Source organism: Phascolarctos cinereus, unplaced genomic scaffold (genome assembly GCF_003287225.1).
Source record: "Phascolarctos cinereus isolate Bilbo 61053 unplaced genomic scaffold, phaCin_HiC Scaffold_8;HRSCAF=390, whole genome shotgun sequence".
Taxonomy (NCBI): domain Eukaryota; kingdom Metazoa; phylum Chordata; class Mammalia; order Diprotodontia; family Phascolarctidae; genus Phascolarctos; species Phascolarctos cinereus.
This window is the reverse complement of record NW_027556291.1, coordinates 27,783,017-27,795,362: the sequence shown is the minus strand read 5'-3', so window position 1 is coordinate 27,795,362 and position 12,346 is coordinate 27,783,017. Positions and strand designations below refer to the sequence as shown.

General features: G+C 47.1%; 1 protein-coding gene across 4 annotated transcripts in view; it reads left to right on the top strand.

The window, feature by feature from the left end:
- Positions 1-12,346, top strand: part of ZNF185 (zinc finger protein 185 with LIM domain) — a 58,476-nt gene that overhangs the window by 19,236 nt on the left and 26,894 nt on the right. For all 4 annotated transcript variants that reach the window (XM_020975078.2, XM_020975080.2, XM_020975076.2 and 1 more), the window contains 6 exons: positions 4,610-4,682; positions 5,564-5,684; positions 6,344-6,409; positions 9,463-9,501; positions 10,286-10,363; positions 11,723-11,815. In XM_020975078.2, the coding sequence (XP_020830737.1) occupies positions 4,658-4,682; positions 5,564-5,684; positions 6,344-6,409; positions 9,463-9,501; positions 10,286-10,363; positions 11,723-11,815 (422 nt within the window). In that variant the 5' untranslated portion in view covers positions 4,610-4,657. The remainder of the gene's footprint in view (positions 1-4,609; positions 4,683-5,563; positions 5,685-6,343; positions 6,410-9,462; positions 9,502-10,285; positions 10,364-11,722; positions 11,816-12,346) is intronic.

Genomic DNA, 12,346 nt, shown 5'->3' with positions numbered 1-12,346 from the left:
GAGGGGAGACAGGAGCTTTATTGCCCTGGCTAAATGGTGAATGGGGAAGGGAAGAGGAGTGGGGTAAGGTGGGGAATGTGGTCAGGCCTGTGCTTTAGAAAAATGGTTTGGCGGTGGGCAGCTAGGTGGCGCAGTGCATGGAACTCCAGCCTTGGAGTCAGGAGTTCCTGAGTTCAAATCTGGCCTCAGACACTTGACACTTGACACTTAACTAGCTGTGTGACCCTGGGCAAGTCACTTAACCCCAATTGCCTCACCAAAAAGCAAAAAAAAAAAAAAATGGTTTGGTGGAGAGATGATAGAAGCCAGGAGTTTGATTAGGAGGGCCCTGTGATAGTCCAGGTGAGAGAGACTAAAGCCCTGAATGAGGTGTTAACCTAGTGAGTGGAGAGAAAGGATTCCTTCCAGACCGTCCATTCCACAGGCCTGCAGATCTATTGGGGATACATAGACGCTTGGAAAACCCTGGGCAGGTTGGGGTGGTTAGTATCTGCCTTTCTTTCTGTAAGGTTCTCTAGCTTGGGCAAGCCATGAACCCATGTGTTCCCACTTAGATGGGAGGCTGAAGCAACCGGTAAGGTTTGTTAGGACAGAACAGGCTAGGACTGGCTGGCTAGAGGGACTATAGCCAAGTGATTCAGGTCTATAAAAACAAGCTGAGGGTAACTACTGCCAGCCTCCCACAGCTCAACCTAGCAGGCCCCACCAGGGCGCCCGAGAGGCTGCTTGCAAAGGCCCCACCACACCCCAGGCCCAGCAAGCCCTGCCAGGATGGGCCTGGAGTGAGGCCCATAGGAGGCACCCTCCTGCTGGGGGTGATGAAGGTGGTAATGAAGAGCTAATCCCTTTCTGCCTTCCAGAGCTGTCGAGTAGCTTGGTTCAGGAAGTCTTTATGCCAGTCCTTGTCACAGGTAGAGCTGTGAGCCCTGTTTGAGAGATGAGGAGCCAGGCTCAGGGAGCAGGGAAAGTGGCTTCTCTGAGAGGACCATTTCAAGGATCAAAAGAGGAGGGCTCATGAAATCATTTTGGCATTCAGGGGGATGAGGCCCAAGTCTGCTCTCTACCATTCACCGCCTGTGGCACAAGTGGAATGGGCTGCCAAGGCGGGTAGTGGGTTTTCCTCTCACTGGAGATCTGCAAGCTAAGTGGGGATGACCATTCACCAGGCATGTTGGAAAGAGGATTCTTTTTCCTATATGGTTTCAACTATATAGCTACTGAGGTCCTTTTCCACATTCAGATTCAATGATTCTAGTGCCCTCATTAATTCAATTCATTCCTTCAACAAACTGGTATTAAGCAAAGCCAGCATCTGCCACTTTTACTACGGGCATGATCTTGAGCATTCTCTGAACCTTGGTCTCCTCATCTGTAAAATGAGAGAGTTGGACTAAGTACTCTCTAAGGGTCCTTCTGGCTCAAAACATGTGAGCCAATGGACAGCTGTTGCCAGGGATCAGCCCCAGTTGTCCTGAAAGATTGCATGATAGTCCCTGGAAATCTACAGACCAAGCAACGGTCCCCTGGAGGTAGAATTCTATCTTTTATCACCAGTTTGGGAAATCAGAGAGCTTCAGAGAGCAGGTAGTTTTCAGTGTTTGTTGATTTGATTGGATTTGCTCACAGTGGGTGTAGGAGGGCCTTCCCTGGAGGCTAAGGATTCCCAGATTGGTCCGAAGCGTAAACCCGGGGTTGGGGTTAAGAAGGCACAAGCATGTACATGCACGCACACACACACATACACACCCCACACACACACAGAGCAAAGTGTGTGGTCTTTGGGTGGCCTTTACTAAAGGCTTTTCCACAGAAGTTTGGAATCCACTTTTTAAGTTATCCAAGGGAGATTGGGTGTAACCAATAGAATAACTGTTTGCTACAAGCTGAAAGCAGCAGCAGGTGTGTATTTGGAGGGAGGGGAAGGAAGAAATGACTGATGGGATCTGTGGATTTGCACAAACTGAACAGAATGGAAAAGATGGGAAAAGAGCTTTAGAACCTCTCAATGCCCTCATTTGTACAGTTGAGGGAACTGAGGCCCAGAAAGGCAAAGTCATTTGAGCCAAAGTTATGTATTATGATGGAATGGATCATTGACCAAGGGAAGACAGCACAACTTAATTCTCCTTTTTATTCTGTTTTCTCTGCCAGGAATCTTTGGTCTTTGGACTAGAAAGCACAGAATAAAAATGGCTTTAAACCCAAGATAAGTAGGCAGATAATAAGAGAGCATTTTGATGAGGGCGAGTCACTTGGCCCAGAAGAACCACATGCCCAAGTACTGAAAGCACTAACGGAGGTACTTACTAAGCCTCTATTGGTATTCTGGAGAACAGAAGTTAGCCTCAGGCTGGAGCAGAGCAAATGTCCCAAATTTCAAGTAAGAGGAGAAAGCTACTTGCCAATCATAAGCCAATGGGCTTGATTGAAATTCCTGGCAAACGTCTCACACATCTTATTAAGGGAACAGTTCGTGAATATTTAGAAAAGGGAGTGTTTAATCAGAGAAAGCCAGCATGACTTCTTCACAAATAGGTTATGATAGATTGGCCATAGATTGATAGATAAGGAGAGTGCTGTAAATAAGAGTTTACCTAGATTTTGGGAAAGCATTTGCCCAGGTTGTTCATGCTCTATTGTGTGGACAGTATGGAGAGATGTGAACTAGGGCACAACCCTTTTCCCCCCCACTTAACAGTATTTTATTTTTTCCAATTACACGTAAAGATAGTTTTCAACATTCACTTTTATAAGATTTTGAGTTCTAGTCTTTTTTCTCCTTCCTCAAGACTTCATGCAATCTGATATAGGCTATACATGGACTATCATATTAAACCTATTTCCCCATTAGTCATGTTGTGAAAGAAGAATCAGAACAAAATGGGAAAAGCACGAGAAAGAAAAAAACAAAAAAAAAGAGAGCAAATAGTATGCATTGATCTGCATTCAGACTCCATGGTTCTTTCTTTGGATGTGGATAGCATTTTCCATTATGAGGCTTTTGGAATTGTCTTGGATCATTGAACTGCTCAGAAAAGCGAAGTCTGTCAAAGCTGGTCATTGCACAGTGTTGCTGTTACTGGGGCACAACCCTTTATAGTTAGATGAATTTGGAAAGGGTAAGATGGCAACATCCAAAGAACAGTCCATAATGGGGCTATGTCTCCTTAGAAAAAGCGCTCCAGGGAGTGCTCCAGGCACCTGAGCTCTGTTCTTCAACATTTTTAGCTAGGAAGTGCTGGTGGGGGGGGGGGGAATCAAGTTGCCTGCAAGCTCAACATGGGGCAGCACTGGAAATGGTGGCCCCCAAAACTCACATAATCTTTGGCTGCATTAAGAAGGGTTCTTCTCCAGAACTCCTAAGCCCAGGAGCTTGCCGTTTTGGAATGCCCTGGGCAGGCCACGTCTGGGGCGAATGGACTCAGGCCATTGATGAGCTGGAGACTGTCCAGAGGAGGGTAACCAAGCATGAGGAGGGGACTGGCTGAGATCAGCTGGAATAACTAGAAATATTTGATTTGAGGGTGAGGGAAGGGGATCATGAAGGGATGACAGGCTCTGAAAGGCACAGCCATCATGTGATATCTTCAAGTACTTGGAAGGCTGGCCTATGAATCTGTCATTCAGCAAGCATTTATTAAGTCGTGGATAAGGGAGGGAGGGCCTTGGTTCTAGCCCCCCAAGATCCAGTCCAACTCCAGGCTGAATCCACCACAGGTAGTATGCTTGGGCCCTAGTCCAATCTCTGTAGGCTCCTAGGGTACTGAGAACTGGAACCTCTGGAAATCCATCACTATGGGGCACAGTACTGATGGTCTTCTTCATGCCAGGCTACAATTTAGCAGGAGAAAAATCCTTGACATTCTTGGCAATTGCTGCCACCTAGGCTTGACGCTTGGCCCTGAGTGTACCTCTCTGGGCCTCAGTTTTCCCATCTGTAATGCTGGGGGAGGAGGTGGGCAGGATGATCTCTGAAGGCTGTCCTAGGTCAGAGAGCCTGGAGGAAGAAGAATATTTTCTAGGTGGCAGAGACTGGATTTGCAGTCAATAGAGTGAGGTTCAAATCCTGTTTATCTCTTATGTGTGTGTGACCTCAGACAAACCAGTTGACCTCTCTGGGCCTCATTTTTTCTCATCTGTAAAATAAGGAGGTTGGATTAACTGATCTCTGTCCCTCTAGCTCACCATCTTTGATCCCATGATTTTCCATGAGGTTTCCTTCAAGGCTTAGATCCTGAAAGCTTTTCTGTAGTGGCCAGTGTTCTCTCCTCCCTCCTTCAGTTATCATCGTCATCAATTATCAATTATTACTGACCTGTTTGCATGTTGCTGCTCCCTTCTCTTCCCAGCCAAATATAAGCTCCTGGAGGACAAGGACTGTTTCCATTTTTTCAGTACTTTGTTGGATTAAGTTAGTTTGCTGGGCACACTCAGCTGCTCAAAGCTTCTGAGGTCATTGCTGGTGGGTTTTGTCCCCATCTAATTAGCCACAGATGTGGAGAAGAAGCCACTGCTGCCTGGCAGAGCTGTCTGGGAGTGGTGGGATTTAGGGCACTGAGCCAAGTTCTGCCACTGGCTGCAACAACAGTCAATGTCTTGTCTCCCCCAGAACCATTTGCTGTATTGCTCTGACCTGTGAATACACAGCCACACCATTATGCCTTTCGGAAGACTCCCCAAAGGTAAGTCCCTTGACTCCTGCCTCTCAGGTCCCTATCCCTTTTTTTCCAGGCCTCTGCCCCTCTCCTTTGCTCTCTGAGAACTTCTCAGCTGAGAGGATTGGCTGGAGCTGGAGGCCATTGTTCTGGCCAAGAAGCTGCTGAAGTGTTTCCACCATCTACTAGCACACCTTGAGTCAGTCTGTGGGATTCCATGTCCTGTAACCTTATACTTCATGTAGGCCACCTCTCTGGCCAAGGATGGTGATTGGGGCATGGAGCCTGAGGGCTGGGGAGTCTTTCCTTCTCTCCACTAAGGCTGCCCCAGAGCATGAGGCCTTCCCTTGGCTCCAGCAGGGCTCTTGTCTCCCCTCCAATGCATGGCACCCTTGGGCCTCCTCTGTACTTGCCCATTCCATTGCATGAGCTCACCTTGGTAACTTTGGATGGACTGCAGCCGTCTATTTAATTCACACCCTGGAATTCCATTGTCTACATCATCACCCTTGCCTGTCTTAGATAACAGGCTCCCTAAAAGCCAAGGACACCATCTCCTTCCCTCCCTAGCTCTATGCATAGCTCAAGACTTCTAGCCACAGTGGTGATGCTGCTGCTGAAACTTTGCCAATGACTCATTGGGCAGATGTGACTAGAACCGTGGCCCACTCTGGATGCCATTTTTTTCCTCTAGCTGTAAAATGAGGCTAGGTGGGAAGAATCTTTGGGCTGCATATGTATCTTTCACACAGATGAATAACATCCTCCAAATAGATGGGCTCATTAGCCTTGCCTATTGAGGGACATTAATCCAATTCATCCTTAGCCATGACATGGTCACTTCTCCCCCTACCCCTCTCCAAATGCCACTTTCCTTTGGAAAGTAGCTATCTGTACTTTCTTTATAGGATATTCTGAACCTGGAGAAGGTGATCAAAAAAATGTCATCAAACAAATGAAAGTTCGAACCATCATCAAAGATGACAGCAGCTGGATTCACAAACCAGATGATACAGAAGGCCAGACCATGTGAGTACTCTAGAGAAATTTCTAGTTGTGATTCTGGGATGCTGCAGCCCCTAGTAGTTCTCTGCCTGAATGAAGTGGGGAAGGGTAGAAAAGGGCAGGAAGGAAAGGGGCCCTGTTAAAGATGGTGAGAGGCCCAGTTTGGCCAAGAGCCAGGCCCTAACTAGTATGCCAGTGTCAAGCCCAAGGCAGTGGCGGGAGGAGAGATACAGAACTTTACGTATGACCATGACTGACCCCTTGTGCCCCTCATCCCTGGTTGTCCTTGAGTACCCTTTTTTCCCTGTCCTAAGTGTAGCTAGAGACCTTTTCTCTTAGTTTCAGGTGGTCAACCTAGTTAGCTTCCTAACATTTGACTTAATGGTGGTTGACCCGTCAGACATCTTAAGTCAGTTCCCATATTCTTTGTCACTCATTTATCTTGTAGCTAGAATGAGGAAGGAAGAACTCCTATCAATGTGCCCCAGAGGCTACCAGGTGTATCAGACTGAAGTACTTAGTGGAAGAGGGTGGCAACTGGGTATATGAGGCAGATTTGGGCCAGTAACATGGGGCAGGGACACAGGATAAAGGTATATTTGCTTTCCCCCTCTGGGAAGTAGCTCTGAGGAGAGGCACTATTGCCTATGACTCTCAGCAAAGTTATGTCTCTTTTCCCCCAGAGAGTTACCTCCCAGCAAGGAGCCCTCTTCAACTGCACCTCCAGTTGTAACACCCCAGAAGGACAGGTATGATGAAGGCACTTTTCCAAACTCCTTTGCTTATTCTCCACTGAGGCAGGGGCATGGCCCACTATGTAGAAGGTAGCCCTCTCATCTAGCCTAGCACTTCTCACCACACACAGGTGGTAGAAATGTAGGGGATAAGAATATTTTTGAGAGCCCTATGGCAGTGGGGTCAGATGCTACAAGAGAAGTGATGTGAATGTCCATGATATTCAGTGTATTTCTGTGCATTGTAGGAGATTCTCACTCACTGGAACATAGTCAGTCCCTTCCTGCCATTGTTAGAACCAGAATAATGGGCTTGATCGGTCAATGATCATAGACAGTGTAGGATATTCCATGCTAGGGAGAAGGTTTTCTCTTTTCACCCATGTCTGCTGCCCTATCTTTGAAAGGGAGGTGGGCTGTATAAAGGGGAAATTGCGCATGTCAGAAGACCTAGGGTAAAGAATTGGCTCTGCCATTTAGTAGCTGTGGGATCTTGGGCAACTCACTCTCCCTTCTTTGGGCCTCAGTTTTCCTCGTTTGTAAAATTGGAGGTCTCTATGCCCAGATGCCTGGGCCCTGTCATCTGACCGACTGAGGCATGCTAAGAACTCCTGGACCTTGCCATCTGCCCTGCTAATGAACCTATCAGAGTTTCAGGCCTTTCTATGCGCCCTGAGGCCAAGCCCTTTTTTATGTGTTGTTTCCCCTATTGGAATATGAGTTCCTGGAGAACAGAAATTGTCTTGCTTTTTCTTTTTGTATCCACAGCATTTAGCACAGTACATAGTAAGCACTTAGTAAATGCTTTCTCATTCATTCATTCATTCATTCATTCCCTACTTTATATAGATCAAATGAGGAGGTATATAAAAGTGCTTTGAAAACCATAGAGACCCCCATCCATACACATTCCTGAGAGTCAGCCTTCTTACTAAGTGAGGCCCTGCAGCCTCTTGGTGGCGCACATGATGCATGCCAGTTACAAACCGGGAGTAAGGATGCTGTCCTGCAAGGCGTCCTGACAGTGATGTCTTTGAAGTGTTTAGAGCTCCTTGGGAGAGAGTCGAACAAATGGTTGTTAACTAGGGGCAGCATCTGTAAATCTTGAGAATCTCCTGACATATGGATGTTATACTCTGACTTTCCTTCGAGTTAGGAACAGCAGGCACCCAGAGTTAGCTAATGGACGCACACACGGGGGATCCTTCTGTTTTGCAGTGTCATAGATATTGGGGCTGGAAAAAACGTAGGAGTCTACCCACTTCCTTTATTTTCAAAGGATCAGAAAACTAGGGGTGGAAGGGACCTCAAAGACCATGTAGTCCAAAGCCATTATCCTCTGGGTGAGGAAGAGCAAGGGGGAGAGATTGAGGGACTTGTCCAAGGCCACACAAGTTCTTGTTGGAACTCAGGTCCTCTACTCTAGAGCTAGTACTCTTTGCACTGAGGGAAGCCCAGGCTCAGAGAGGGGAAGGGGCTTGTCCAAGAGTACATAGCACATGGCTGGCCTTACTCCAAGCTCAGTAAGCTTGCCACTATGTCCCACTGCCTGTGTCAGGGACCAGCTCCAAAGGCTTTCCCTTAGCATAGGCCTCGGGGGCGAGGGGGGACCCTCTGACTGCAAGTCCAGAGTGAGAAAACACAGCCCAAGAGCCCCATGGGTTGTTCTCAAAATGTAAAGAGAAGCCAAAAAAAAAAAGGGCCTCCAGTATGTTGGTTGGATCCTCTATGGAAGATCGAGGGCACAGCGTGAATGAGAATCTCTGGGAGCAAAAATCCCAGCTCAGTTATGTTCTGCACCATTAGGGTCAAACTCAAATAGAAATAGGGGCCACTAAACCTGTATCAGGGTCCCCTGCAGGCTACATACTGACTTGGAAAACGACCATTCTGTATGTTCTACTGTAAGTTTGCTTTCTTTTGTTAACCATTTCTCAATTACATTTTAATCTGGCCACATTAGTCAGAGGGCAGCCTGCTACACACTCCTGGTCTACAAAGACAAAGGAAATATCCATGTGAAAGAAAATACAACTCCCCTGGAGTTAAATAGCTGCAGCAAAGTGGATTGGGAGGCCCAGGACCTAGCTTCCAATCCACTCTGTTACTTGGTAGCTATTTGACTGTGAGCAAGTCACTTCTCTTGAGGCAGTGGGGTCTCAGTGGACAGAGAACCGAGCCTGGAGCCAGGAAACCCGGAGTTCAAATATGGCTTCAGACATTTAACTAGCTGCATGATCCTGGGCAAGTCATTTCACCTCCATTTGCCCCAGTTTTTCAACTGTAAAATGGGGATAATAGTAACCTAGGATCAAATGACATAATATTTGTTTTTTTAAAAAGTTCTTAGCACAGTGGTGTTGGCATGTAGTAAGTGCTATATAAATGCGTATTCTCTTCCCTTCCCCTTCCTTTCTCTGAACCTTGTTTTCCTCCTCTTTAAAATGAGGGAGCTGGACTAAATGAGGCCCCTGCCACCTCTAATTTTCTAAGCCGCCTCATTCTCTAATACTATGACATCTATATGAATGTTGTTGTGATCCAGGCTCACAAAATATTATCAGTGGGAAAAATGAAAGGAGCCAGGCTCTTAAAAAAAAAAAAGATTTTCTTTTTTATCGTGAACTTACCAATCACCAACAAACAAAAATGTTTCAACCTGAAAAGAATGAGAAAGAAGCTAGTACCAGAAATTAACTGTTATATACAGTTTGACTTTGTTTAGCAACTCCCTTGATTTTACAAAGGAGGAAACTGAGGCCCAGAGCAGACTAGTGATTGCCCAAGACCTCCCAGATGATCAATCCTCTGACTCCCAGTCTGGCACTGTCTGTTCCCATGGTGCCAGGCTGCCTCCCAGTCATCGCTTTCCCTTCTTGGGAAGGCAGGGTCACTGCCCCAATAAGCAGTGCTGGAACAAGGCTGGTACAGGCTACGGGACAGGGCTTACACCCTTGCCCTGGCTGCCTTCATGGCCCTTCTCCTTTAGGACCTTTAACCGTCCTTGCCCGGCCTCCCTGGTGCAGTTGAAACTGGCAGCTCCTAACTTGTTTTTTCTCCCCATGCAGGCCTCCAGCTCCCAAACCTTCATCAGGCTACATTATCAGGTGGGTGTTAACAGGCAGGGGAACTGGAAATAGTAGGGGACTGGTGGGGCTCTGGGTGTTTGCCAAGGCTAGTGATGGACTCTAGCCTAGAGGCTGATAGCATACTTAGCAAGATCATTCGTTATCTCCCACCTGGGATTTTTAGGCAAAGGAAATGACAGGGTCAAATTTGGTGTAACTGACCCTGAGGAAGTGCATTTGGAGCTTTAGAAGAAAGTAGTACTCACCACATGGCTTGGGGTCTTGTCTGCAGTAGGCCCATTGCAGAACGGTCTGCCTGAGAGGGCCTCAGAAGGCTCCTTCAAGGCCTAGAAAGTAAACTTCTAATAAAACCAGAGTTGGAAGCAAGGTTGCCAGTCAGGAAGAGACTATGCTATGACCTGAGGCCTCAGCAGACACTTTCTAGGGTAGTGAATATGGCCCAGGTATCCCTGAGATGGAGGGATCCAGATGGACCTGCCATCTCCCCAGGGTACAGTGTGACAGCCAGGGGGCCATGAGATTGACTCTAGCCAGGCAAAATGCCATGCCATAGGAAAGAAGGGTCTCTGTCAATGAGTGTGAGATGAGCTTGGTCAAACTTGAAGAGATGCCCTCTCTAGAATCCTGGTGCATGGTCAGGCCTGCTTACCACCCCTGTAAGGAGTGGCTTCACCTCTCTGGTAAACTTATCCCAGCTCACCTCCAGGATCATGTCAGCTGTGCTCTTCAATGGATTTCTTCTGCCACCTACTCTAAGTCATTTTAGGCACTAATGAGATATCTCCTTCTTGGATTCATACAGGGGCATATTCACCAAGCCCACTGACAGCACAAGTGTGCCACAGACTCGCTACTCGGCTACTTCCGAACCCCCCAAAAGGTTGGTCTGGTGGGAGGCAGTAGAAGCCTCATCAAAAAACATATACTATGAGTACCACATAGTCTTGCTGCCCATGGCCAGCATGGTCTTCTGTGTGCCTTACCAAGGGGTGTTTCCCAGTTCAGCCAGCAACTGTTAAGTATAGATTGGGGGGGGGGAAGGGAGAAGAAGCAGCCAATGGCTCCTTGGGTGGAGTTGACTAGTGCTGAGCTGTGGTAAATCTTTACAGATGAATTTAAGTGGAGTCATATTAATTGTATTTTAAGAATTAGGCAGCCAACTTCCCTCTTCACCCCCTCCTCTTCACACACATAGGCTTGAGATAGATTTGGAGACACTCTGAGACTTACAAAACTATAGTTGGGCATCTCTCTTGTTATAACAGTGAAGGGTGGGTACTGGTAGCAGCTAGTCCTCCTTCTGGCCAGAACTGATCCAGTCAGAGGAAAGATGATGCAGATGGTGGCATTGCTGGCTATTGCTGTGAGGAGCTCAATCAGTCAGGTGGCCAACAAGCATTTATTAAGCACTTACTGTGTGAGTGCTTAGCACTGTGCTAGATGCTGGAGCTCAGTCTGGAACACTTCCTTGTATCCAGCATCCTCTTCTGAGCATTTTATAGGTTTCTGTTTTAATCCTCACAGCATCCTTATAATGTCTATATTAACAGTTGATATCTAGCCTAAGATTTCCAAAGGGCTTCACATAGAAACTTCACAGAGAAGGTAGATACTCCCTTCACTGGTGCTGATATCTTTCCCCCCACAACACATACAAATGACTTATTTGATGGATTCCTGAGTTATTGGGGCCTATCCAGTTCCTCCTCTAGCAGCTATCCTCCTGGTGATGAGCCTGTGCAAACGTGGCTAAGGCTGGTCCCCAGAAAACAGGCTACCTTATCTCTATTGCTCAGGCCTGCAGAAGCTTGAAGCTCCAGCCCAGCGAGCCACATATCCTCCCTGAAGCACATCAGCGGAGCCATAAGCAGAATAATTCATGTTTCTATAGCACTGTATGGTTACAAAGTGCCTCCAAAATGGGTCTGGCTAGAGAGTCATCTCATACTTAGTCTTCAGGAAAGAGCTTTCAATATGCATTCCAGCAGCCCTGCACCCCACCCCCTGGGCTCAAGGGAACCCCAGGACCTCCATCTGCAAAAGGCTAAGCTGAGAGCCTTATTGTTAGCATTCTCCTCCATGAGCCTGACCGAGTCTGAAAGGAAAGAGTAAGTAGGGAGAGACTGTCTCAGTTCCATCTATGGATCTGATAAACCAAACTTTCAGATATTTGGGACCCTGGACAGCTCCACGGGCCAGCGGCAATGGGGTGCAGACTGAGTTTGCTTTTCTTTTCCAGACCTACGGTTCCAGCAAAACCTGTCACTGCCAACCTGCCCCGGACCTCACCCTCTGCCTACAAAGTCGCTTCTGAGGAGTACAAGAAGAAGATGTAAGTTCTGTGAAGTTTGGATTCAGTCAAAGGACCATGCTTGGACCCTGACCTAACTTCTGTTTGCCTCAGTTTTCTCATCTGTAAAAAGGGTATAATAATAGTACCTCCCTCACAGGATTGTTGTGAGAATCAAATGAGATAATAATTGTAAAGCACAGTGCCTGGCACATGGTAAGCACTTTATAAATGTTAGCTATCATCATCATCATCATTATCTATGATCAGTTTATGAGTAGGTCAAATAAATCTGGTTCTGTAAGGCAAGGTACAGTTTACAGAAGGCCTTGAATCCCAGGCAGAGCAGTTTGGAATCCAGAGAGTTTGGGACTGCCATCCAAAACAGCCTTTTTTTTTCTCATTTAGAGTGCCCTGCCATATCAGACACAGCCCCATGTATGGGGATGGTAGTGCCTTAGCTTTTCCTGTTGATGAGCAGTGAAGAAGGTACAATGACTAGAAAGGTTGGAGGAGGGGCCCAGGAAATTCCACTTTAGTACCATTGGGCATCGTGCCTCCTAGTGCCCCATC